This window comes from Mycetomoellerius zeteki, unplaced genomic scaffold (genome assembly GCF_001594055.1).
Source record: "Mycetomoellerius zeteki isolate Tzet28-1 unplaced genomic scaffold, Tzet1.0 scaffold316, whole genome shotgun sequence".
In the NCBI taxonomy this organism is placed as follows: Eukaryota; Metazoa; Arthropoda; class Insecta; order Hymenoptera; family Formicidae; genus Mycetomoellerius; species Mycetomoellerius zeteki.
The window spans coordinates 424,421-449,826 of NW_017257301.1; the positions used below are offsets into that span (position 1 = coordinate 424,421).

Here is a 25,406-nt window from a genome sequence, read left to right on the forward strand (position 1 = left end):
TTCATTACGTATCTATTTTTAAAGATGTTTATGTCTTCATGTACTTAGTATTTAAATGCTTGTACATATATGAATTATGAAAAGCTTGAATTATCGTACTTGTATCATTCACCGGTCTTGCCACTTACGCCTACGATCTCATTTCATTTTATTATATAACACGTAAATTTATATGTACATAATAAATATGTCACAGTAATCGAGAACAAAAGTCGCTTCGAAAAATACATCATATGTGTGATGTTGCAATAAAGTTCGGTGAATGTTACGAGAAAATAAATACCACTTAATTAATATAAAAATATATATCTATATAATATATATGTTACTGTTTTATTTCAATAGCAGTTATTTGTTGCATTTGCAATATCGAAATCATATGATTAAATATATTTATAATAAATATATCTAATACATCTAGACAAGTTATGTTTTTAAATTTTTATTATTTATTGACAAATATGGGAACATACTAAACAAACTTTCTTTCATGATAAAAGAATAATTTAAAGATATATATGCGTGTATGTTACAGGAAATAAACTGTGGATTTACGGACATTTTTAATGAATTATATAAGTATATAAATTATAAGTATAGTTTAAATAATTTTAATTTAAGGATAAATTATTTAAGAATAGTTTATGTACAATGATTCCATATTGCTGATAAAATAATATGTTACATTTTATATACATGCAAATTCTGTAGACATTGTATACATATCCTATACATTATACTGTTTATAATAATTATATCAACTGAATATACAATATATATTCACTAAATGTTCTAGATATATTATCAATGACTACACTATATAAAGCAATACATATGTAAATGCGTTAAATATAATATATGTATATCTTACGAAAAGAAAAAAAATAAATAAATGCTGTATCAACAATTCTGACAATAAGTTCGACTTCTAATTAGGACGCAATTGTTTATCAGTGACAAGCTAAATGAGGATATATTTTTGAATTTTCATATACATTTTAATGCGAATATATAATAAATATATAATAAATACTTGACAAGATAAGTCTCATTCATGTATCCGTTTCCACGAAACACGTATTTCTTATATAGCTCCGTTTAGCTATATATATTATTGCGCATATACCTGATTATATAATACGAAAAAATGAAACGTTTTTTGCTTGCTATATCACTTTTGTCGATGACAATTATGAGTTTCGGCAAAGTGCTTCTCAAATACGAATGGAAATACCTAGATATTCTCTGGGACAATCCACGACAAAAAGAAGAAGCGATAAACCTCGGCAAATACGATCCTAATTTAGCTTATTTATACGACATAGATAGGGCGAATGGTAAGTTGACATTATTCATAAGTTTTGTAATAATTCTTTATATGGAGATTCTTTATGAGTTTCTTTATTACTGTTGTATCAAACGTCATCACGTTCTCAGTTTGATCATATGATTTTAATATTGTTAATGGAACAAATAACTGTTATTGTAATAAAATTGTAATATATAGATTCACGATAAATATGTATATCTAATACATCTAACACAAGTTGCGTTTTCAAACGAACTTCTTATAGATGGTAGAGTATTTATTACTGCGATGAGAGACAAAGGCATACCAGTTAGTGTGCTGACCGTAACTGAAAAACAAGGAGAAGGTGGGCTACTTCTGCGTCCATATCCAGATTGGTCTTGGTATAAAGATGATTGTAAAGGTATTACAGGCGGTATTTATCAAATACAAGTTAGTATACAAGTCAATATCTTCCATCTAAGTGACAAATTATATATTCAACTGTGTAGCGTTTAATAACCTAAAGTATGTTGAATATTATAACACTAACATATTGCTAATAATTTATTTATGTAAAAACAATAAAATATAGGATAACAGCACTAAATGCCGATCAGGCACTAATTCCGGATCACATATTATATTTAAATAATTATAATATTTTCCATCAAATGATGAATATCACAAGATTCTTTAGCATTTGTTTTATCTTTTTCAAGTGTCAGTTGTATTTTATTTATTAGCAACATCGCTACACATTTTATTGATGTCGTTAACTAATAAAACGTGATAGATAAATTAAAGTTACTAAAGTACGTATCTTTAAAAATTCATTCAAAGTACCATTAAGGATTGCCATTACAATACCATAATAATAATACCATAAGGATTACCTTTTACAGGAGATAGTAAATAACATCAGATTTCATAAAAAAAATCAATATCATATGCTCAGTTGAAATTAAATCTAAAAAGGATAAAGCATTTGGTAAACTGATCCGCAATTAGTACATGAGATCTAAATGTGAATAACTGTCATTACTTCTTTTAATTAAAATCAAAACATATAAAACGGTACCGAAATGAAATAAAATTATTTATAATGTAATCTTTATGATCAGTTATAACTATTAAATATTTTATTAATTGTTCGGTATCGTTCTAGATAAAAATACAAATTTTTTTTTTAAAAGTGATCCACTAGTGGCCTTACCCTAAATCATTTGCGTTTTTTTACTATCTCAGATTAAATGCAATCATCTATTCGTTGTGGATGAGGGCAGAATTGGGGACGAACAATTATGCTTACCACAGCTACTGATCTTTGATTTATCAACTGATAAATTGGTTAAACGTGTTACTATTCCATTTGACATTGCTCATAATAAAATTGGCATCGGATTGTTGGCTTCAATTGCTGTTTTTGCCCCGATTTGTCAAAATGTGAAGGATAATGCGATTGTTAGTATTTCCTTTTTAATTTAAGAAAAATTGTTTAGTACAAGAAATCGATAGAGAGAGAGAGAGAGTTCATATTTTAAATAAATATGCACCTATAATATTGTATTAATAAAATCGTGGTTCTTAGGTATTCATAGGAGATGTGGAAGGTGGTGGCATAGTAGTATATAACGGATATACTTCAAAATTATGCAGAATCGATTCTGATTTCATGAAGTCAACTAATGAAGATATCGTGTTAGCAAATCACCGATATCCTAATAGGGACACTATCTACGGTATAACAATTATTGGTGAAGGCAAGTATTTTTTTTTTATCCAAAAGAGAAAATTTCCAGATAGCTGAAAAAATAAATTTTGAGCAGAGTCTACTATAAGTTCTTTGATGTCATCAAAGAAGCAATAAATTCCTCATGGAATCTACAATATCTCCATATCAGCAAATTGCAACTAGAAATCTAACAAAAACTTCGTTTAATAAAAAAATATGTTTATTTATTATTTTTTTTATTATATTCAAATTCGCTTAAAATGAAAACAAAAAAAAGATGAAAATGTAATTTTTAAAGATCTTTCAATACACAACGTCACGATTTAAATACCTACAGCAGAACTGCTCTATTTCGCGCAGATTCTGTTCGATTTCTACCATTAAATGTTAATCTACTATCAGATTTTGTCAGTAGGTTCTGCTTGATTTCTACTGCCAATTTGCTGTAATTGTGTCAACAGGTTCTGTCGACAGAACAGAAGCAGAATACGACAGCAATTGATGTAATTTCAATCTGCTGACATTTTCTGTTCGAACTTACTGCTAATGTGCATATTTTGCTAACATTTTGCTTACAGAATCTTTTGAACTAAGACAAGTTTTACGAATTTAAACAAGCAATTATCGATATTTTTTGTAACTGTTAACACTTTCATTGTAAATTTTAGATTTATACTATGTTCCTTTCGCGGGAAACAAAATGTATAAGACAAAAATGTCGAACTTAATAGAATGTTCGCCAAAGGATATTAATGAAGCTAATAAAGAAACTAAATTGGCGGGCGCATTAGGAGGCCAAACAGTTGCGATAACATCTGACAGATGTGGAATATTTTTCAGTGATATTACAAAAACGTCTATTATGTGCGCGGACGCAACTAAGGAAATTAATTCCAAAAACAAGGTAAGATATCCGAATATAATTATTCTTCGTACCAAATTATTTTACAAATTATTTATGATTATTGTTAACAATAACTCTCAGCATTATATTTTTATTATCATAAATACTACTTTTTCTAAGGCGCTCGTTGCATATGATCCAAAAATGGAATTTGTAAGCGGGATGAAGATTAGAAACGGCGAATTATTGGTCTTATCAAATAAATATCATTTACATATCTATAATGTATACTTTAATAATAATACATTTAATAGCAACGAAGTAAACTTCCGTGTTCTCTCAATTCCTATTGCAGAGATACAAAAGAATACAAAATGCTTTTCTTCTTGCACCTACTAAGGTATCTTTATATTTAATATTTTATTGCATATTTTGACATATATGGCAACATATCAAATAAACTTTTTTTCATAATAAAAGAACAATTTTAAGATATGTATGTAGAAGAAAGCCCCCTATTATAAGATAGGCACCTAATATGAGATAGTGGCGTTTTTGCTAAACTAATAAACGCTATTTATTGGTTCCACCATGAATTTATTGCTCTTGGATTGAAAACAATTTAGTGGAAAATTCAGTATTAGATCATGCCTGTAGTCATTGTAAAAAAAGATTTTAGAATTTGGATGTCTTCACGTTTCACTGAGATGAGCCTTTAAACCTTGTTTATTATTTAATAAGTAAATATTTGGCAACAAATTCTTCATGTAATGATAGAATAAGGTCGTACTAATAGAAAAATACGAGATATGTTGAATTGCGTAATTAAAGAAGTTAGATTTGATGATCATAAAACCGGCGTGAAAATTGTAATATAAGATACCCAGTATATTTCTAATATGAAATAACCTATTCTTCTATGTCGCAGTGAAAATCGTTGCTAAAGTATAAATTTTATGGTACAATAATAAAAAGGACAATCGAAATGAACATTAAGTGCCTGTTTTTGCGATGCTTAGTTCCAACTACCTGAAGACGAGTCCTAGGTACATGCATCGCATGCTCATTTTGCACGCGCACTGGCTGTATTTGTTTATATTTTAGAAACATTAAATAAAACTTTTTTAATTACAATACTGATGTATGCGTTTTACTATCGATTTCTCTGAGCATCTCATATTAGAAGTACAATTTTGACGATTTGCTCACTTTTTACATTTCTTTGATTTAAAAAAGAATAGAATTTGAATTAAATTTTACATAATATTATTTTAAAACTTATTAAATTCCCTTCAAAATGACCTATTATTTTTTAAAATTCTGTCCATAGACTTCTAGCATTTACACAAAATAAACTTGGTATCTCATAATAGGGGCCTTTCTTCTATGGCTACGTTTATGTAATGTATTCTTGAACATTGACGTGTATGTAAAAGAAATAAATAGATATCGCATTGAGAAAAATATAATAAATTTTAATGAATATTTATTTATGTGTAAACATAATATGTATGTATATGTGTGTGTGTGTGTATGCGAGCGCGTGAATAGTGTTAACTATATATATATTATATACAGGGTGTCCCATTTTAAATAATGCATTAAGATTTCTCGGAAATTATGGTAGATACGGAAAAATATTTCAAACAAACGTTGTATGGTTCGGTGGGAAACATAAGATGGTACTATCAGTTTGACCTTGGATGGCGTTGTCAAGATCAGGGCAAAGTCACTTTGAATTTTTTTAATGGAACCGCCCATTTTTTATTACATATTCTTGTAGCTTATCTCGACAGTTTTTCAAAACACTGTAATTAGGTTCATTTTCATTAACTATTTTTCGAGTTATAAGGCTTGCAAGTTACAGCACCGCCGGCATTAGCATTACCCAAGATGTCCGACGGCTAAAACCTCTTAAATGTTGTTCAAGATCATGACCTGGATAACATTTGTCAAGATCAAGGCCATTGAAGGTTGTACTTATTTCCATTTTTACGTAGAAATGAATTTTTAGTGCAAAACTTTTCCGTGACTCGTAGAATTTAATGAAACTTGGTATATTTTTGTAAAGCAGACGAAAATAATAGACACATATTTTTTTTTATATTAGCAATGGTGCAGGTTTAAGAGTGCACACTATCCTTATAGTGCTAAGCACAAGTACACAAGCTTAATTTCTTACATTTTAGCTCACTCTATTACAGCTACTTCTGAATTTTAGAGATGATAAGAGACTTCCGTGTTTCCTGAAAGCAAATCCAGTGTAAAAAAATGTAGAATTCAAAAATTGCAGACCCAATATGGCGACCTGCTAAAAGAGAAACAATCTTATCTCGCTTTTTGCTTCTATATTTTGTTTTTATAATTTTTTTATATTTTTACATTTTTTATATTTTTATATTTTTTCCAATTTTTGTTTACAGTTATGCCACTTCTTACTCATGTTTATTTTTTTAGTTTTTATTCTATGTACTCTGCAGAAATAATATTAAAAAAAATTCTTGTATGTATAAAGATTTTGTACACCAAGCGCACTTTATGATTGCTATATTATTACACATTAATACGCAGAAACTTTCACAATTTTTGAAACAATAATCTACAAGATTATCAAAATCGAGTGACTTCTCTTATAAATATCTACTTTTGTACCACGAATACTTAAATAAATTTATAAAATGAGGAGAAGATAACTGATTATGTTTAAAACATAATCATTTAACTTTTTTTAAATATCATTATCAGTCCTTTAAAATGGGCGCCGAAATGATTTTTCGGTCTTGAAAAGCAAACTTTGAACTTGTAAGATTTTTAAAGACTTTCTCAACCGATAATGATTTTATTATAAAAATACTTTTTGCCAGTTTTTAATTTGTTTTAATTTATTTTAAACTTAATATTAAGAATAAAGTAGTAAGGGAAAGGGTGCTAGAGAACTTTAAAATAAAACAAATTTTATATATTTAATATAACGAATTTTTTGGCAGAAATATTTCAAAATGCATACGAAACTATTGATCCTGAGATCTAGTGGTGAAAATCTCTTGGGGGAGCATTTGGATTTGGAGCACGTTGATCCGCCAAGACTTGCGCTCATCATACTACACCACTAAAGCTGGTTCTACATTAGTCGCATCGCAGCGTCGCAAGCGTGTCGCAAGCATTGCGGTCCAATCAGAATCGACCTAGCTCGACATTGATTGGACCGTAAGCTTGCGACGCTGCGATGCGACTAATGTAGAACCGGCATGGGCATTAAGAGTCAACGCGGATGTCGGTGTGAAAAAGAAAAGAATAAAGAATTTAATCCCAAATTGACGTTACATTAAACATGTAAAAGTATCATAATATTCGTAAATTAGATTTCCAATATTAAATCCTTACGCATTTAATGTAAATTTAAGAAGTAAATTTAGGAAATAAAACTTACGAAAATATCATTATATATTGACACATTTAATGTAATGAAGATCTAGTATTTTTTCTTTTTACGCAACCAACAGTCGCGTTAACTCTTACACTTTCTCTTTCATATAAAATTATTACTTGAATATTTCATCAATAATCGGATAGTTATTAAATAATAAAGTTGCTGTATTGGAGAATAACAATGAATATTTGCCGGATGTGTGTATATACTATGATGACTTTGTTGTTGATCGATTTCCGGATTTGTCTCAATACTGTCGTTCGAAGAAACATTAAAAATTTCTATCACATCAGTCACAACAGACTGAGTTATTTTTGCAATACATTATTTTTATTTTTTAAAATAATATCCTCAGCCTTATTGAACACTCCTACAAAACATTAATATTTGAAACAGAACCGCTTACATAAATAAATTAACTAAATACGAGAGCGTCAATTACTGCTAAAGTTAAATATTTAGGATAATCAATATTTTTATATACATTTATCTCAGAATTTTGATTACACGCCAATTATTATTGTTCGAATTTGCAACAATCTAAAATACTAATAAAATCCTTCCCAAATTAAATCAAAATTTGTAAAGAACCTATTGCAAAAAATATTTTTATCTGTGAGAACGCTAGTCTCTGAGGACGCTAGTATGGTATACGTGAAATCCGAATTCGATTCCCAGCCTAGATAATATTTTTCGCAATAAATTCTTCACAGATTTTAATTTAATTTCAGGGAATTATTAGCATCTCAAATTAATTGAGTTATAAATCCGAAAGTAATTGGCGCGCAATCATACACTGAACCAAAACTATGTATACATAAATACAATAAAATATTCATTAAATTAATGAAAATTGATTCAATAAATCTCATAATGATGTAGGTTATAAAACTATTACTAGAATTCATTACAAGAATGAATATGTAGTTATATAAATGAATCCAGTTATTGTATCAATGAATTAATTAAAAATTAAGTCGACATTGATTAACGATCACTCATTGAATTAAAAATGATCAAAATTTTTTGAGCGTAATTCTGAGAGCAGTATTTAAAATAAAATACCTGAACCGAATAAAGCTCAGCACTAAATAAGGCTCACATGTACTTTAAAACTCGCTTTACGCCTGCAACATATGCTTAAAAGATGTGTCATCTTTTTGATCAAAAGATAGGAAATAGATAAAAAGGGATAAAGAATTGGAATCGGTAGCAATACATTAAAATTTAATTTACGGTTTAACACAACAAAAATTTCTGTGTATGAGCCATTTTTATAACAATCTGCTGTAAAATATACCAAGATACAATGTTTCAATTAAGTATGTATCTGAAATACAGTCGTTGACAAAAGTCCCCCAAATTCGAAATATTTGCATAACTGCGCCAAACGTGTAGTAAATCTAGTGATAACTTATATAAATGATAGATAATACAATATATTTATTTTTAAAAAGTTATTTTTCACTTTTTCAATATTTTATTAACTTTATTTGTCATTTTTCAACTTTCTATAATAAAACATTATTTACTAGTGCAAAACGGAAAAAGTAACTGCAATATGATTAAAAAAAGATAAATATGCATTATTTAAATAATATAAATATATTATTACAGCAAAATATAGCAGAATACACCATATTGAGCCATACATACATACATACCGCAAAATTGTTATGAATAATAATTTCTCTGAAACCGTGTTGTGAAAATTAACCTAATTTTGCAAAAAGTTTCAGTAATTTAGGATCTATATGTATAAAAAAAATTGAATTTTTAAATTTGTACTATTTCTCTTCAATACTTTTATTACTAATTACATTCGACAAAGTTACGTTTCTCATAAGAAAACGTCTCTTATAGACCTTTAATACTAATACTGGCCAATTAATCACTTATTTTCACAGTATTAAAAATACTATTAATAATATTTTTAATACTTAAAATAAGTTATTAATTGGCCAGTACTAGTATTAAATTTTTATAATCATCATAATTAAAATAATAATTACTCTCTAATGGTTTAGTGAATCTACTTGAAATTGTTTTTAGTATATTACAGATAACAAAGGAAGAGTTTCTCGAAGTTTCATCAATTTGATACTATTTTTGGAATAGTTCAGATACATCCTTAATAAAAAAATAAAATAAATTAGGTAGACCTTATTCGGCTCAGGTACCTTACATATTGATGAATTACTCTAAACTTTGAATTACTCTAATCTAACTTTGACCGTAATTGGCAGTCTCGTATTTAGTTGATGTATTAAATCACATTATATCAATCCAACATAATTTACACATTTAGTAACGCAATGTAATTGCCATTAACAAATCCATATACCAATCCTATTACTTAATAATTGCTCAATTATTTATGTAATATTCAAATCTCATTTTTAGAAAACGAGATGATAACGTGGCGTCTGTAACACGATTATTATCTCGTTTTCTGAAAAATTTAATCGTGGAACCGCAACACTTTTATACATGAATGAATTAAGCATTCGATGCTCTTCAATTTTTGTTCTGAAGAATTTTTTAAATTTTGCAACCTAATGAGTGAGGGTGGAGGATAAGTTAAAAAATTTGACTTTTAAAAAGTAAACACGCAGTTATACAGAGTATAAAATACTATAAAACTTTTGTATAAAACATTTTTTTTATATGTGGCATAGTTTCCAAGATATTCGAGCTGAAAACGAAAAGATCCATTATTTTCGAGGCGATGTATCACCTCCTAAACCTCGAGATATGCAGCTATAAAAAAATATGGGTCTATATATATATATATATAATATTTTATGATGCTCTTCAACATATCCAAAGCTCATCAAAATTGGAGAAACAGTTCCGACCGTTCCCTTGTTAGACCAACTTTACCGATCCTGTTGTTTTGAATCGATCAAGACACTATTGTATAAAATTCTAGATATACCAAAGTAGCGCAATCCTTTTATCTGAGCCGAAATACCGACAACTTTCCTATTGACTATTTCGACAGTCATTTTCGATCTAGTTGTCTATAGTCCAATAAGCGCTTAGTATTATTGATATATGATATGGTTAATAAGTCAAAAATGGAGGACCTTTGCGCTACTTTAATATACCTAGAGCTTTACTACCATATAGATCGCAGCGCTCGCCGATCATGTATCGCTAGCACCCTTTGCGCAAAAAATATCAAAAGGATACGTAAGGAATATCCGACGATGATGACGACATTTCTTAAAATCGCGAAAGTTGCAAACATCAAAACTTCGTAAATATCTCCAGTCGTAGGGCACGCAGAGAAAAAATAAAGGCATTTTCATTATATATTTCAGGCAGAAGCTATCAATTGAGCCTACTTAATATTTGATCGGTTCAGTCCTTATTGAAATCCCATAGTCGCGATCTGGAAAATCTCGACGGTTTGAGTAAAGATACACAGCCGGTCTCGCGCTGACATATTGCTGCGCGTGGTCTTAGCGCGAGACACGTGTCTTCTGATGGTTAATAAAAATATATAGAAACGAATTAAACCGTGAAATCCTCTAATTTATTATGCTATTTGATAAAATATATCATATTCTATACATATATTATGTGTAATAATTATATCAACTGATTATACATATATATTCACAAAATGTTCTAGATATATTATCAATGACTAGAATAAGTGAAGGAATACATATGTAAATGCATTAGATATAATGTGTGTATCTCTTATGCAATGAATGTAAGTATCAACAATTCTGAGTTCATTCAACTTACAATTAGGTTGCAATTGTTTATCAGATAAGCTAAATAAGGAAATAGTTTTGAATTTTCATATGCATTATAATGTGAATATATCATAAATACTTGCCAAAATAAGTCTCATTCACGTATCCGCTTCCACGAAATACGTATTTTTTATAGCTCAGTTTAGCTATATATATTATTGCGCATATACCTGACTATATAGTACGAAAAAATGAAACATTTTTTGCTTGCTATATCACTTCTGTCGATGATAATTATGAGTTTCGGTAAATTGCTTCTTAATTACGAATGGACATACATAGATATTCTCTGGGACAATCCGCAACAAAAAAAAGAAGCGCTATACTTCGGCAAATACGATCCTAAAGAAGGTTTTTTATTCGATGTAGATAGGGCGGATGGTAAGTTGGCATTATTCATTATTTTGTAATAATTCTTTATACGGATATTCTTTATAGATTTCTTTATCACTGTTGTATCAAATGTCATCACGCTCTAAGTTTGATCATATGATTTTGATATTACTAATACAACAAATTACTACTATTGTAATAAAATTGTAATACATATATGTAATATATATAATAAAATTATAATATATAATATATGAATATATATATATATTCACGATAAATATATCTAATATATCTAACATAAGTTGCATTTTCAAACAAACTTCTTATAGATGGTAGAGTATTCGTTACTGCGACGAGAGACAATGGCGTACCACTTGGTGTGATGACAGTATCTGATAAACAAGGAGAGGGTGGACCTCTTCTACGTCCATATCCAGATTGGTCTTGGTATAAAGATAATTGTGAAGGAATTACAGGCGGTGTTTATCAAGTAGAAGTTAGTATTAATATCTTTTATCTAAGTAACGATTTACACATCCGACTGTTGCGTTTAAGACCAACAGTATGGTGGATATTGTTAACACTTATATTGAATTTCCAATAATTTATGTAATAAGAATACAGTGGCGTTTTTAAGGCTGCTAAAGCTTCGATGCAAAAAAAAAAAGAGAGGGAGCCTGGGCATTAAGTCAAGGCATTCAAGGCAATTCCTATATAGCATAGATCTGTAATATCGTAGCAAATTCATATATGTTTACCACGCACCGGAACCTAGAGGAGCCCGCGGATCCCGAGGCTTACGGAGGCCCACGGATCCTGGAGCCCGTCGGTGCGTCGTACCAGTTGCATCGATGTTAAAAACGCCCCTGTAAGAATAGAATACAAAACAATTTGCATATTTTTACCATCTCAGATTATATGCAATCATCTATTCGTTGTGGATGGTGGAAGGATTGGGGAGAACCAACTATGCTTACCGCAGCTACTAATCTTCGATTTATCAACTGATAAATTGGTTAAACGTGTTATTGTTCCGTTTAACATTGCTCATAATAAAACTAACTATGGATTAATATCTACAATTGCTGTTTCTAACGCGGATTGCCAAAATGTGAAAGATAATGCGATTGTTAGTATTACCTATTTAATTTAAGAAAAATTGTTTAGTACAAGAAATCGATAGAGAGAGAGAGAGAGAGAGAGAGAGAGAAACAGGTATTTTAAATAAATATGCAAATATAATATTGTATTAATAAAATCGCAATAATCAGGTATTCATGGGAGACGTGGAAGGTGTTGGCTTAATAGTATATAATGGATATACTTCAAAGTTATGCAGATTCGAATCTGATTTTATGAGACAGACTGATGTTGATGTCATGATAGCAAACAAGCGATATCCTCTTTCGGATTCTACCTACGGCATAACAATTATTGGAGAAGGTATTTGTTTTCTTTTTAACCAGAAAAGAATATTTCCAGATAGCTAAATCTAAAGAAAGATTTTTAGTACAGTCTACTATAAGTTTCTGATGTGGAAAAGGCATTAAATTTCACATAAAATTTATGATATCTGACAATGACTGTGTTCACCAGAGAAAATTAATCAATTAGCGCTTAGTTAGCGCTTAGATTCTTTAATATGATTGGTTCTTGCTTTTAGTTCTTCGCTAAATCTAAGTGTAGGAACCAATCGTATTAAAGAATCAAATCTAAGCGCTAACTGATTAGTTTTCTCTGCTGTAGACAGCCAATATTAAATTGCTGCTATAAATCTGACAAAAATTTAATATGTTTATTTATCACTTTTTTTTTTATTATTTATTTTTCTTGTTATGTTTAGAATCATTAAAATAAAAATAAAAAGAGAGATAGAAACGCCATCATTCCCGAGAAAAAATATTTTATATATAATCATATAAAATTATATATAAATTACATAAATATAATATATATAATTACATACAATTATATAGACAATATGTTCATTTATATACAACTATATAAAATTACATATAATTTTATATATAATAATTTTATGTAATTATATATAAAACATTTTTCCCGAGGTTTTAAAGATCTTTTAATACTAATGACATCATTTAAATAGTTACAAAACAGCTATCTACTCGATTTAGCGCAGATTCTGCTGAGTTTCTGCCATTTGATTTCGTCAGCAGGTTCTGCTTGATTTTTTGTAACTGTTAACACTTTCATTGTAAATTTTAGATTTATACTATGTTCCTTTCGCGGGAAACAAAATGTATAAGACAAAAATGTCGAACTTAATAGAATGTTCGCCAAAGGATATTAATCAAGTTAATGAAGAAACTCAATTGGCGAGCGCATTAGGAGGCCAAACACTTGCGATAACTTCTGATAGATGTGGAATATTTTTCAGTGATATTACAAAAACGTCTATTATGTGCGCAGACGCAACTAAGGAAATTAATTCCAAAAACAAGGTAAGATATACTAATATAATTATTCTTTACTACCAAATTATTTTATAAATTATTTATAACTCTACGATTATTGTTAACAATAATTAGCATTACTCTCAGCATTACATTTTTATTATCGTAAATAATATTGTTTCTAAGGAGCTCGTTGCATATGATCCAAAAATGGAATTTGTAAGCGGGATGAAGATTAGACATGGTGAATTATTGGCCTTATCAAATAGATATCAAATACACATCTATAAATTATTCTTTTTTAATAATACATTTAATACCAACGAGGTAAATTTCCGTGTTTTCTCAATGCCCATTGCAGAGATAGAAAATAATACAAAGTGTTTTGCTTCTTGCAATTAATAAGGTATCTCCACATTTTTAATTTTTATTGTATATTATGACTAAGGATGCACCGGATATCCACAAAGTATCCGATATTCGGTATTATCCGGAAGTTTTTTTACTATCCGACCGGATAATCGGATATCAGTCGGATAGTATTCGAGAATATATCCGGTTGAAATTTTATATTATTGTTGATTTTTTATTACACAAATGTTCTAGAAATAAATATGCATATTCGTAATGCTATAATATCTTATATATTGTTGCAAAATTACAATTTTTCCTCTACAAATTTTTTTTAGACATTTTCCCGGAATCCAGTCGGAAAATGTCGGATATCCGACTCGAAGAAATTGCCTTCTCGGATATCCGATCGGATACCGGATATCCGATTTTACATTCTGTCCGGATATCCGGTAATTTTATGATCCCGTGCATCCCTAATTATATATATACGGCCATATTTGAAATACATTTTCTTTCATAATGAAAGAATAATTTCAAGTTATGTGTGAATATCTTACAGGAAATAAATTTGTGGATTTATGGACCTTTTAAATAAATTACAAGTAAACTACTGAATAATTTTAATTTAAAAATAAATAAGCTTTCTTAAGATTTTCCTAAACACAATATGTAATATGATTGTCAATATATAAATAAAACAATAATACGATTAGAATTAAGGATGTATCTACAGTCCCTGCAAAGGAAATTAAATTTAAAAATGTATTTAATATTTATACTTGAAATAAACTACATACATATGAAAGTTGTGTGAATAAGATTATACTTTTATTTAATAACACATTTTTGTCGTCTGTTCATTTTATTTGTCATTATTTTTATTAAAAATTAAAATTTTAAACGTAATAACAAAATTTTTTTGTTAATTCTTTAAATATTCAAAACTTATGCAAAGTTTCATTGTAATTCACTGAGTAGTTACAAAGATATAGAGCAAATTAATATTTTGTTTATTTATTGAACAATTAGTTTATGCATCGCAATACAACTTTACATAAATAATCTTGAATACACAATGTACTTATATTAAAAAGTTGAGTTTTTGTCGTTCATTTTACAATACATTTCCATACATTTTTATTAGAGCACAGATATATATTTAAAAAATACTATTATTTATTAAAATAACTTATGATCTAGATAGTAAACTGTCACCAAATTTATCATATTATTTTTAAATGTGATTTAGAATAATCTGTAATTTTTTCATAATTTTGTTATTATTTTGAAACGTCACTCTTTTGAAATGACCTCCTTTTTTAAAATGTCCTAGATAAAAATCAACCGAAATGTGCAAACCATCAACGCAGATAATCATTAAAACATTATGATAATACATTATACCTTCATTATAAAGAAAAAAAAATTTTTAGATTTTGTGCACGCGATAAAACTTAATTGATGCATGAAAAAAGTAATTTCTGCTCCTGCACTCGTGCACGTTCCGCGAAAACCAACATGTAACGAACAATTCAATGCCGATCTGTCTACAGAATTTTATCATGCAGCCGCATATACATATCTATTAGGTGTATAAATTAATTCTTGACCTTTTTTTAGTGAAAATTAAGGTTTACTCACATAGAATGAAATTATGCTTCAGTCAGGAAAGTAATCTCCACTAAAATCGACATATTTCTTCCATCTTTCAGTGAGCTGGCGGATCCCCATTCGATAAAATCGAATATTGGATTTCGTGATCGATATCGAAGGTTCACCCATGATTTTCGTCTTTTTGGGTTATCGTAATATACCCATTTTTCATCTCCCATCACTATTTTGTGTAGAAAGTCCTTTTTAAATCGAGAAAGCAAAGACAGAGCCGTATCATAGCGTCTCGCTTTGTTATCTACAGAAAGAACGTGTGGAATCCAACGGCCTTCTTTTTGAATTTTTCTCAGCTTTCGCAACCGAATAGAAATGGCTGGCTGAGTTACTTTTAATGCTGAAGCAAGTTTAGATTCGAACTAGCATGGGTTTTCTGCCAATAACTGCTCCAAATCATCATCTTCGAACTTCTTTGATTGTCTAGGTCGTTCGTCATCTTCGAGATTAAAATTTTCATCTCGAAACTTATGGGACCACTTTTTACACGTACTATAGGATATAGCATTCTCTCCTAATGCCAAACAAATCATTTCCTTCGCCTCGGAATCATTTTTTTTCAATTGAAACGCGAAAAGTAAGCAGTGCCTAATATGTACTTTGTCGCACGACATCGTGTTGCTTACTGTCACGGTCAATTTTGTGAGGTCATGTCGATTAAATTTCGAAATGGTGGCAATAACTAACATCTCAGTAGGAAAGGATTCAGTGATGACATCTCCATTCTTATCTTTCAGAATAGATATGTCTACATATGATTCATTCATGTTAATCCTTTCTTCTGCCAATCATCATTCTGTATACTTAACCAAGAGCATCTGTCTTCGAAAAAGTTAGTTTTATTAGCAATGATTTATCACTTGATTCTTGATGTTGTGGCCTTGAAATGTCCACGTCGGCAAATAAATATTCCATTCCATGAAATCGGTAGTCAATCATCGCGCATTTAGTACATATTTCGCAACGAAACAATAACAATGGGACTCATATATATCACAGACGGAGCAACCAGCTATTGTCTGAGACTGGGTGCGGTGGTATTTGGTGCTAGTTCCCTGGTATTTACTGGATTGTAAATTGGGGCGGAAATAGCTTCCGGCCTGTTCAGGACGATTATAGCGCGCGCTCTGGGTAGCTTCTGATCATGGCTCAGATATACGTTATATTCCTAAAGTAAGAATCGACAAGATCTAATTGGCCGCGTTGAACACTCGTAAAAAATTTGCTGTACTATATTTGAATTTTCGCGACTAATAACTTGCGAGCAAATTTTTTTACAATTAAATAGAAAATAAAAAATACGTGTTCAGGAAATATATGATTATATTCGAGACAAAAACGTCAAATAAGAAACTGATATTTAGGTTTTATTCCTCTCTCTCTCTCTCTCTCTCTCTCTCTCTCTCTCTCTCCTCTCTCTCTCTATTTATATAACTAGAATATAATTCACGAAACTCTTCTCAGCGTAAGACATCTATTATCATATCTAATGCGTCGCAAATTTTCTAGCAAAAGGTTGATTCAAAATAAATACAAATTAATTCTAAAAAAAAGTTGATCATATAGTAAACTGACAAATTTTAAGTAGTACTTAATTAGTACTATAAGCAATATATTATACATCATTCTAATTATTATCAATAAAAATGGAAACAAAACAATATTACGTCGCAAAATCGAGATGTAGACGACGCACGTGTCAAATTATTATCCGATTAATTTGAATTCGATCGCGTGATAACAGCCACTTCGAACGATAAGCTTGCAAACATTCGTCGTGCTATCCTAGTGCTATGCAAGTCAAGGACGACTGATCGTTAGTTACGTAGATGAAGAATAATGGGTGAACGAGTATCATCGAGGCGGGAATTACATTTCAATAATCAATAAGCTTTTAATTCCGGCAAGCGTCGATTAACCATGCCTGGTATTTATCGAAGTCGAATATGATATTTATCGGAATGCGACGCCGATATTTATCGAGATCGCAACCGTCGTGTTTGTCAACGGACCGTTGGGTCCTGGCCGATGTGTTTAAATTCGAAGTCGCTCAACCATCGCCATTGAAATTATTCCGGTAAGTGATGCGAACTTTTAATCGTCGATGTTAGTATCCGTATTGATTAGTGACAGGGATTATTTGCTACGATGAAATTTTGTACTGACTTGTCTCGATAAAGAAACAAAATATCAATGAGCATAAGAAAATCGGATCGCACTAGAAAATCATATAATTACGATTAAACAATTTTCTACACAAACACATGTAGTCTATACAGGGTGTCAAAAAAACCATTCAACATTTATATGATAATACACACCATACTGACATTGTGAGTAAAAAAACCTTAGTAAACATAGGTCGAAAGCTCAACCGTTTCTGAGATATAAATATTTTTGTATGTTAGCATCATGAAATGACTTACTGGCTTTTACGTGTCGCATGCGATGTTTATCTCAGTGTTTATGAACTGCGTTCTATATGTCCTCATTCAATTTCCCTACTTCATATGCTAAGCATGTATGGAAATGGAAGGAGGACATGTGAAACACTGTTCTGTAAATATAGCAAGTAAGTCATTCATGATGCTAACATACAAAAATATTTATATCTCAGAAACGGTTGAGTTGTCGACGTATGTTCACTAAGGTTTTTATTCAGTGTGTACCATCTACCATATAAATGCTGAATGGAATTTTTTTAACACCCTGTATATATATGTATTCGTAATGCGCAAACATAGTGTAAAATGCGTATACTTTCATTGTCATTAAAAATAGTGATAATTATGCGCGTTTATAATAGCGAAATATGAATTAGTTGTGGAAAAAATCAAGAGAATTTGCTTTCAACATATTTAACCTTCTGAGGACCGGCATGTTTTTAATCGACTTTTTTATTTTAAGGGCTAGAACTTTTTTATCAATAGGCCTGTTTCGTTTTGGCTGAACTTTTGCATCAGTTCATCTTTCTTCCTCTTCTTTCCTTCTGGAGAGAAAAGGAAAAAAGATGCAAAAGTTCAGCCAAAAAGAACAGACCTAATGTCATGGGGTTCAGTGCAGAGTTGGGCACGTATCAAATTCAACGTATTATATATGGTTTCATACATGGATGTTAAACTATGTATAATACATCGTAGGTTTCAGCCATGTAGTAAAATGGTGTTTCACCGTTGGCACTTCGCAGTGTTCGCGTTGCTTGAAATCCTCAAATTTTTGAACTTAAAATGAAATAGATATATATTTGGGCGTTGAAAAGAGTGAAAGTGAAGTTGTTAAGTAGAAAAAGTGAAAGCAACGCGAGCAGACCTAAGAATACCATGGCTGTATTTCAAATTTACTGAAAATGCGACAGTTTACGTTACATGCACTATAGATTTTCAGTACAGGCAGTCAATTTTGGAACGTAGCCCATATATCACTATAAGCCTAGTATAGAACTGTTGGACTAATAAAAAGATATGTAAATCAAAATCACAAATTTAAGATGAATATTAATTGGTCCAGTGGTCCAATTATGCAGTGCTCACCAGTGCTCACTGTGTTGTATTTCATTATTTATGTGAGATGTGTTTTAAAATTTTAACGATGTTTTATACGTTTTGTACGTATTATACGTTTTATACGTAGGAAATGTAAGAAACCCCTCGCAGCGTTAAATTTCCCAAACCTGGTTGAGTGGCGAAAAAGGTGACGCCACTGTCGAGTCCCTAAAGGAGCCTCCGGTCCGGAAAGAAATGACATCTCTTATTTTTTGTTTTTTTAACTAAATATCATTAGATATTGTTAAAATAATTAAAAATTAACTAAAACGGTTCAAAGTCCCTAAAGGGGGGGCCTCCAGTCCTCCAAAGGTTAAATTATAAATTAACGCACTTTCTTCTAAGAGAATTTACTGTTTTTAAGGCTATACCCGTATTACTCTCATCATGATTGCAGAATCATAACTTAGCATATCGATAATAGAAAATACAAATCTCAAGTTTTACATGATTTTACACGTGTCTACTTTAGGATCGAAGTTGCAAAAATGGAAAAATGGAAAATTGTACGATGGCCATAAATGGCGACTCGTGAAATTGATGGAGATATGTACTTTTATCGATGTACTTGAAAAAGACAGACAGCTACAACGCTGAAGCGGGCTGGCCCTCGACAGTTTGATACGGTTTACGGTAAACACATTTCGGTGGCAATCACGTCATGAGGCAAGCAAGCAGCTAGCAAGCAAGCAAGCAAGACTAGTTGAGCCGAAGAGTACGTGATGCTTCCTAGGATGGGGAAGGTGCGCGAGTGGTTGCTGAAGAGCTCTTAGCCGACCCTTTGTTGTCCCTGCCATCCCCACTTCTATCATCACGCAAGGGATGACGGTGGGGCTGGTATGGGGGTTAAAGGGTGGCCTCTCTTGGCCAAAGGCTGCTGATTTACTTAGCCTATGGAGTGCTCTTCCAGAGACTCGCCCGCGCCAAGAATATCGTGTACTGAGTGTCCAGCAACTGTTCTACGATACTTTAACAATGTATGTTGAAGATTAATTAATTGAAAAACTCTAATATGAAATGTTGAAAACATAGTGGTATCTGAATTAAAAACGATCAAGGTTCGTCGAAACGCATCGCGCAGAGTTTGCATGCTCAATCTGTAATTACACACGGAAAAGAAAGTAGCTGTCGTAACTAAAAACTGCATGTAACTGGCAGGTGTAAAATATGGACAGCTAAAATATAGGTATTATAGCTAATGTCTTAGCTGTGATATTTATATTATAGCAGCAACAGCAAACCATTTCGCTGTAGTTTATAAATTTATAGTTACGCAAATATATTATAACAAACTAAGATTAACTGCGGCAGAGAAAATCTTTTTTTCTGTGCACGCATACGCATATCGATTTGCCATTTCTTTATTAATTTTAATAGTTTAAACGATATTGACTCTTGCTACTCGATTTTCATATAATGTACAATACTATAAGGTTTTAAATTAAAAGTAAAAAAAAACTCTAAACCTTTCTCTATATCAATCATCTAAGACGGAGGTTTATTTTGATTTTATATTTTAAACAAGACGCTTTAAAACTTAGATGTAATTTTCATAGCTGTAGTTATGGGTAAAAGTATTAAATTTATATATATGTACTTATTACATTGTCGACTAACAAAAGATGATTTATATATCTGAACAATAAAAAAAATTACTCCAGTATCAAATATTTTAAAATATATGTATAACTTGAACATAACACTTTAATTCTGAATATTCTAATATAATCTATAAAAACAACTTTTCTCTTTTTCTCTTTTTCTCATATCATATAATATCAAGTTACTAATTTATATGAATGATTAGAAAATATTAGAATGAAATTGGCGCATACACACACACACACACACACACACACACACACACACACACACACACACACACACACACACACACACACACAAAAAAAACACACACACACACACACACACACACACAATAATAAAAGTAATTAATATAATTATATTCACGCGATTTTTAATAAATATAAATGAAAGTAAGCTACACTTAATTATATGATTTTGCTTATTAAAATATGTAAAAAATTATATCTTTAAAACATAATTTCTATTTTGCATAGATTTAACGTTTTGTATATTCATATTTTTACTAAACATACTGTAAAGAGAGGTAAAATATTTTCTATCTTTTTCCATTTAATACCTGTAAGTTTAAATTTTCTCTAAATTTCAAGCAATTTGTGCACTTCGTAATTAATATTCTGTTGCATAATGATACACCAAAATATGCCAATAAATAATCGGATCGGTCAATGATGCATTGATAATAAGCTCTATTTTATGAGCTTCATATGTATGCGTACTTGTACGCACAATAAATCAACGGATGGTTATACATATTCCAGAATTAAACATTTTGAATAATATCCCAATCCATCCATTTCAAGGTATATAATAGATTTGTAATGTATAAATCTATATCTATACAATCGTATACAATATTCTTATGTAATAATTCTTAAAGTTTTTTAATGTATCATAAAAGTAAATAACAGGTTCAAATATCAAGCAGTTAATAAGAATAATAATACAAGATATTTGTTACTGTGACGGTTATTAAAAATTCAAATTTGTAATCTACTAATAATCGTTAGGAAAAGATTTTTAATCTCAAAATTGAAATAAAAAAATAATTCAACTCACTGAAATAATGTGCAAGTAAAAAGGAAATAGAAGATAAGTTATTGCCCTGGAGGATTGTTAAACTTTACCTACATTTTTTAACATCATTTTTCGAAATGTAATTTCGAAAGATCGTCGTTTATAGTATTTAATATTTAAAGATGTAATATCAATAACATAAAAATAAAAAAGATGGAATATGATTAATACATCACGTAAAACAAACAAAGTAGAAGACAGAAATAATAATTTCTTAAATTGCATAAGAGTACTTGTAATTTTTGTAAATCACAATAAAAATACATATTTGATACTTTTCGAAAATGATATAAATACTTATGCAAATTAACAATCAATGCTTTTTTATTTAATTTTTATATTCCGGAAAGGAATTTGAAAGGAATGAAATTGCGTGATTTTAATAAATCGATAATTATGATTTTAATAAGTGAAGAAGATGAGATTAAATCACCGCAAAAAGATGCGGCAACTTAATATCGTTTGCTTGATTGATGAGAATCACAATTTTATTCCTCTCAGGAAATATAAAAATTAATAAAAGTAATAAATAATTAATTAATTTCCATAGTTTTTCAATTAAGATTTCTAAAATAGATTCAATTTCTCAAATAAATATTAAATTTAATAATTCTTTATAATTGGATTAATTAACTATTTAAACTTTTATTAAGAGATAAAAATGCTTAAAATAATTTTATGTGGCAAACAAAATTTGCCATTTAGCAACTTATCAGTATTATTATACCAATAAATAAGAAATGAAAGAGATGAAATTAGTTAATAATAAATAGTGAAAATTAATAACAAAAAATGTAAACGCAGTTAATTTCTTCTATATGACACGAGGAAAGTAAATTTCATAATTTTGATTCTTCTTCGTTAATAATGTAGCAATATATAATATAATGTTTATAAGAGATATAAGCAAAGATATATATGAGATATATTAAAGGAAAAGAAGCTAGTGACGGCAACCGGAAATTCACTACGAGAAGGCGGAGAGAGAAAGGAGACCAGAAAGCAAGCAGGTCAGACAACCCTTTCGCGCTGTAAGAAACGTAGAGAGAGGGAAAGAATATCACCGAGTAGGTCGGCGCCCTTTGTTTTTCTCGCGCATCTAACGAGGATTTACCGCTGTTACAACCACCCGTTCTCCTCGACAGTCGCCATCATCACCAGCGCAGCATCGGTGTGAAGATCTCTCGATGCCGGAGAAAAACGTGGTATCTCGGTTCCAGCAGAAGTCGTAAGGATAAAGCAACGACGCTGTCTCCCGCAGGAACCAATTTAGGTACGCGCTCGCAGACAGATTTAAATCAAATCAACCTCACCGCTATATTCGCGAAAATTAATCCGCGACGAGGTGCCCTCCGAGTCTTCATCCCGGAAAAATAGTGGCATTGCAAAAATTTTTGATTTTAAAATTCAAACTATTACAGTCGAACTGTTACTGCTCTCCGGTAAGGAATTTGAAAGAAGTAATTATAATAAAAATAAAAGATTACACAGAAAAAAAATTTGCAAATTTTAAATATTATAAATGTAAACATATATTTATTCAATTTAAACATAACTGTCTTATTTTGAATAAATATTTATTTACTATAAATAAATATTTCATTAGTACTATTGGAGTAAATATTTATTTAAAATTTGCACATTTTTTTTCAGTGTATGAATTTAGCTATTTCTTCATATTCCACTTTTCAAAGCAAAACATGAAGGAAAAAATGGTAACGTCCGTGAATCAACGTCAAAACATTAATTATTATTATTCAATTAATTATAATTCTTTTATATAATGAGCTCTATATTATTTTTAGAGATGTCTATCTAGAATATGACGTGTCTATTTATCTGCTTATTTACATATCTCTCTTTCGATTTTTCATTATTTATTTCATTTAATTACACGATTTTCGAAATCGTCAACATTTGAAAATATCGTGTGACCGAAGGAAAAATCTCTCGATTTATCGGCGCACTCATCCCTGAGTTGCATTGACAATCTTGGCTGATTCGAAAGTCTGCAACGCGAAGAGGAACAAGTAGAAAAGGACGACGGCGATCGCGACCTGGCGCGGAGCGACGAGACGAAAGAAGTCTTGATATATCCGCCAAACACAAGGGGCCCGAACACCTCGGCGGGATTTATCGGGACTACGGATAATGGATGGCTTCGCGCAGCTACCGAGGACTCCGCTTTTTTAAATAATACAACGCAGAACGCTGAAAAATTCCTGGCTCTCGATAATCGCGGCTACTTAAATACGGTGCATATATATATGTAACGAAATTATTGAAAAACTATCAGTTTCGTTTGTTAAGTAAATGTATAAACATTACAGATAAATCTTGTCCAATTACACTTATCATATTATTCATCGCTTCCTCAATAAAAAATAAATTATCATTAGAAAAAAAATTTCAAAATCTCGTTCAAAACTATAAGTAAAAAGATAAAGATAATGACATGTTAAGCTAAGAAAAGACTAAGAAAAGACTCTTCAGACTAATTTTGTATGGAAAATTAGCTTTCTGTAAAATGAATTAGTTTTCGCCTATATGATGTAGCTTATAATGTGGTGAATAAAAGAATGTCATAAACTCAATAATAGTTTGTTTTTTTATTACTGCACTAAACTGCTCTAAAATTTTTCTTCTCGCTTTTGCCAAATATTAAACATATATCGATTTCAATTTAAGTACAAAAAGTAATCCAGTTTAGCTGTAAAAATTGACCTACTAAATAGTTTTTTAATTACGATGTACCAAAAATACTGAGCTGTAAAAACTAATTCATTTCATCTTAATTTTTCATATAATTAGTTCTTTGAGAATCCTTTACAATCTTCGCATATATAATTAACAGTACATATATATGATGCATGAAAATATATTTTTAATATCAAGAGAAAAAATTCTGACAATATATAGAATACTTTGTACTGTCTCCTGTTTCAACAGCGAATATGTAAAATCAAAAGAGAACTCGACTATTTCAATGTAAAGATATCAAAAAGCGTAGTTACGGCAGTAACGACGAAACTCAAAGGATTTCGGCGACCGGGCTTCAGGTGTAACAGTGACGACAGCTTAACAGCTTTAACCGGCTTTCCAAAGTAAATTTACCTCTGGAAAGTAGATTTACACTAAGATTTAAGAGGAAGCAAGGAACGGCCGGCGCGCGTCGAGGCGGACGAACCGCGAGACAAAAATCGCGAAGGGCATCGTCATCAGATTGGATCCACCGCGGGAATGTATTTAATTCGATTGGCCTTTGCCGCCTCCGCCGTTGCTACCACGACTGTTGGACGAGGGTGAGAAGAGCGGGGTGGCTTTTATCGGGGGGGGGGGGGGG

General features: G+C 30.5%; 2 protein-coding genes across 2 annotated transcripts; both read left to right on the forward strand.

Moving 5' to 3' along the window:
* The first annotated feature begins 1,147 nt into the window (after positions 1-1,147).
* Positions 1,148-14,753, forward strand: LOC108724948 (major royal jelly protein 1). Its single transcript, XM_018451660.1, has 7 exons — positions 1,148-1,337; positions 1,575-1,741; positions 2,537-2,752; positions 2,880-3,051; positions 3,692-3,927; positions 4,048-4,267; positions 14,734-14,753. Exons 1-6 carry the CDS (start codon positions 1,148-1,150, stop codon positions 4,264-4,266), a joined length of 1,200 nt encoding a protein of 399 aa, XP_018307162.1. The 3' UTR covers position 4,267; positions 14,734-14,753.
* Positions 11,227-14,222, forward strand: LOC108724947 (major royal jelly protein 1). Its single transcript, XM_018451658.1, has 6 exons — positions 11,227-11,448; positions 11,733-11,899; positions 12,317-12,532; positions 12,675-12,846; positions 13,633-13,868; positions 14,007-14,222. Exons 1-6 carry the CDS (start codon positions 11,259-11,261, stop codon positions 14,220-14,222), a joined length of 1,197 nt encoding a protein of 398 aa, XP_018307160.1. The 5' UTR covers positions 11,227-11,258.
* Positions 14,754-25,406: the final 10,653 nt, after the last annotated feature.

Excerpts from the sequence above, each read along its gene's own strand:
- LOC108724947 (XM_018451658.1), top strand. The coding sequence starts at position 11,259 with ATGAAACATTTTTTGCTTGCTATATCACTTCTGTCGATGATAATTATG. Across the intron at positions 12,847-13,632 it reads CATAACAATTATTGGAGAAG|ATTTATACTATGTTCCTTTC; the intron begins GTATTTGTTTTC and ends TGTAAATTTTAG. Across the intron at positions 13,869-14,006 it reads AAATTAATTCCAAAAACAAG|GAGCTCGTTGCATATGATCC; the intron begins GTAAGATATACT and ends ATTGTTTCTAAG.
- LOC108724948 (XM_018451660.1), top strand. The coding sequence starts at position 1,148 with ATGAAACGTTTTTTGCTTGCTATATCACTTTTGTCGATGACAATTATG. Across the intron at positions 1,742-2,536 it reads GCGGTATTTATCAAATACAA|ATTAAATGCAATCATCTATT; the intron begins GTTAGTATACAA and ends TTACTATCTCAG. Across the intron at positions 2,753-2,879 it reads ATGTGAAGGATAATGCGATT|GTATTCATAGGAGATGTGGA; the intron begins GTTAGTATTTCC and ends CGTGGTTCTTAG.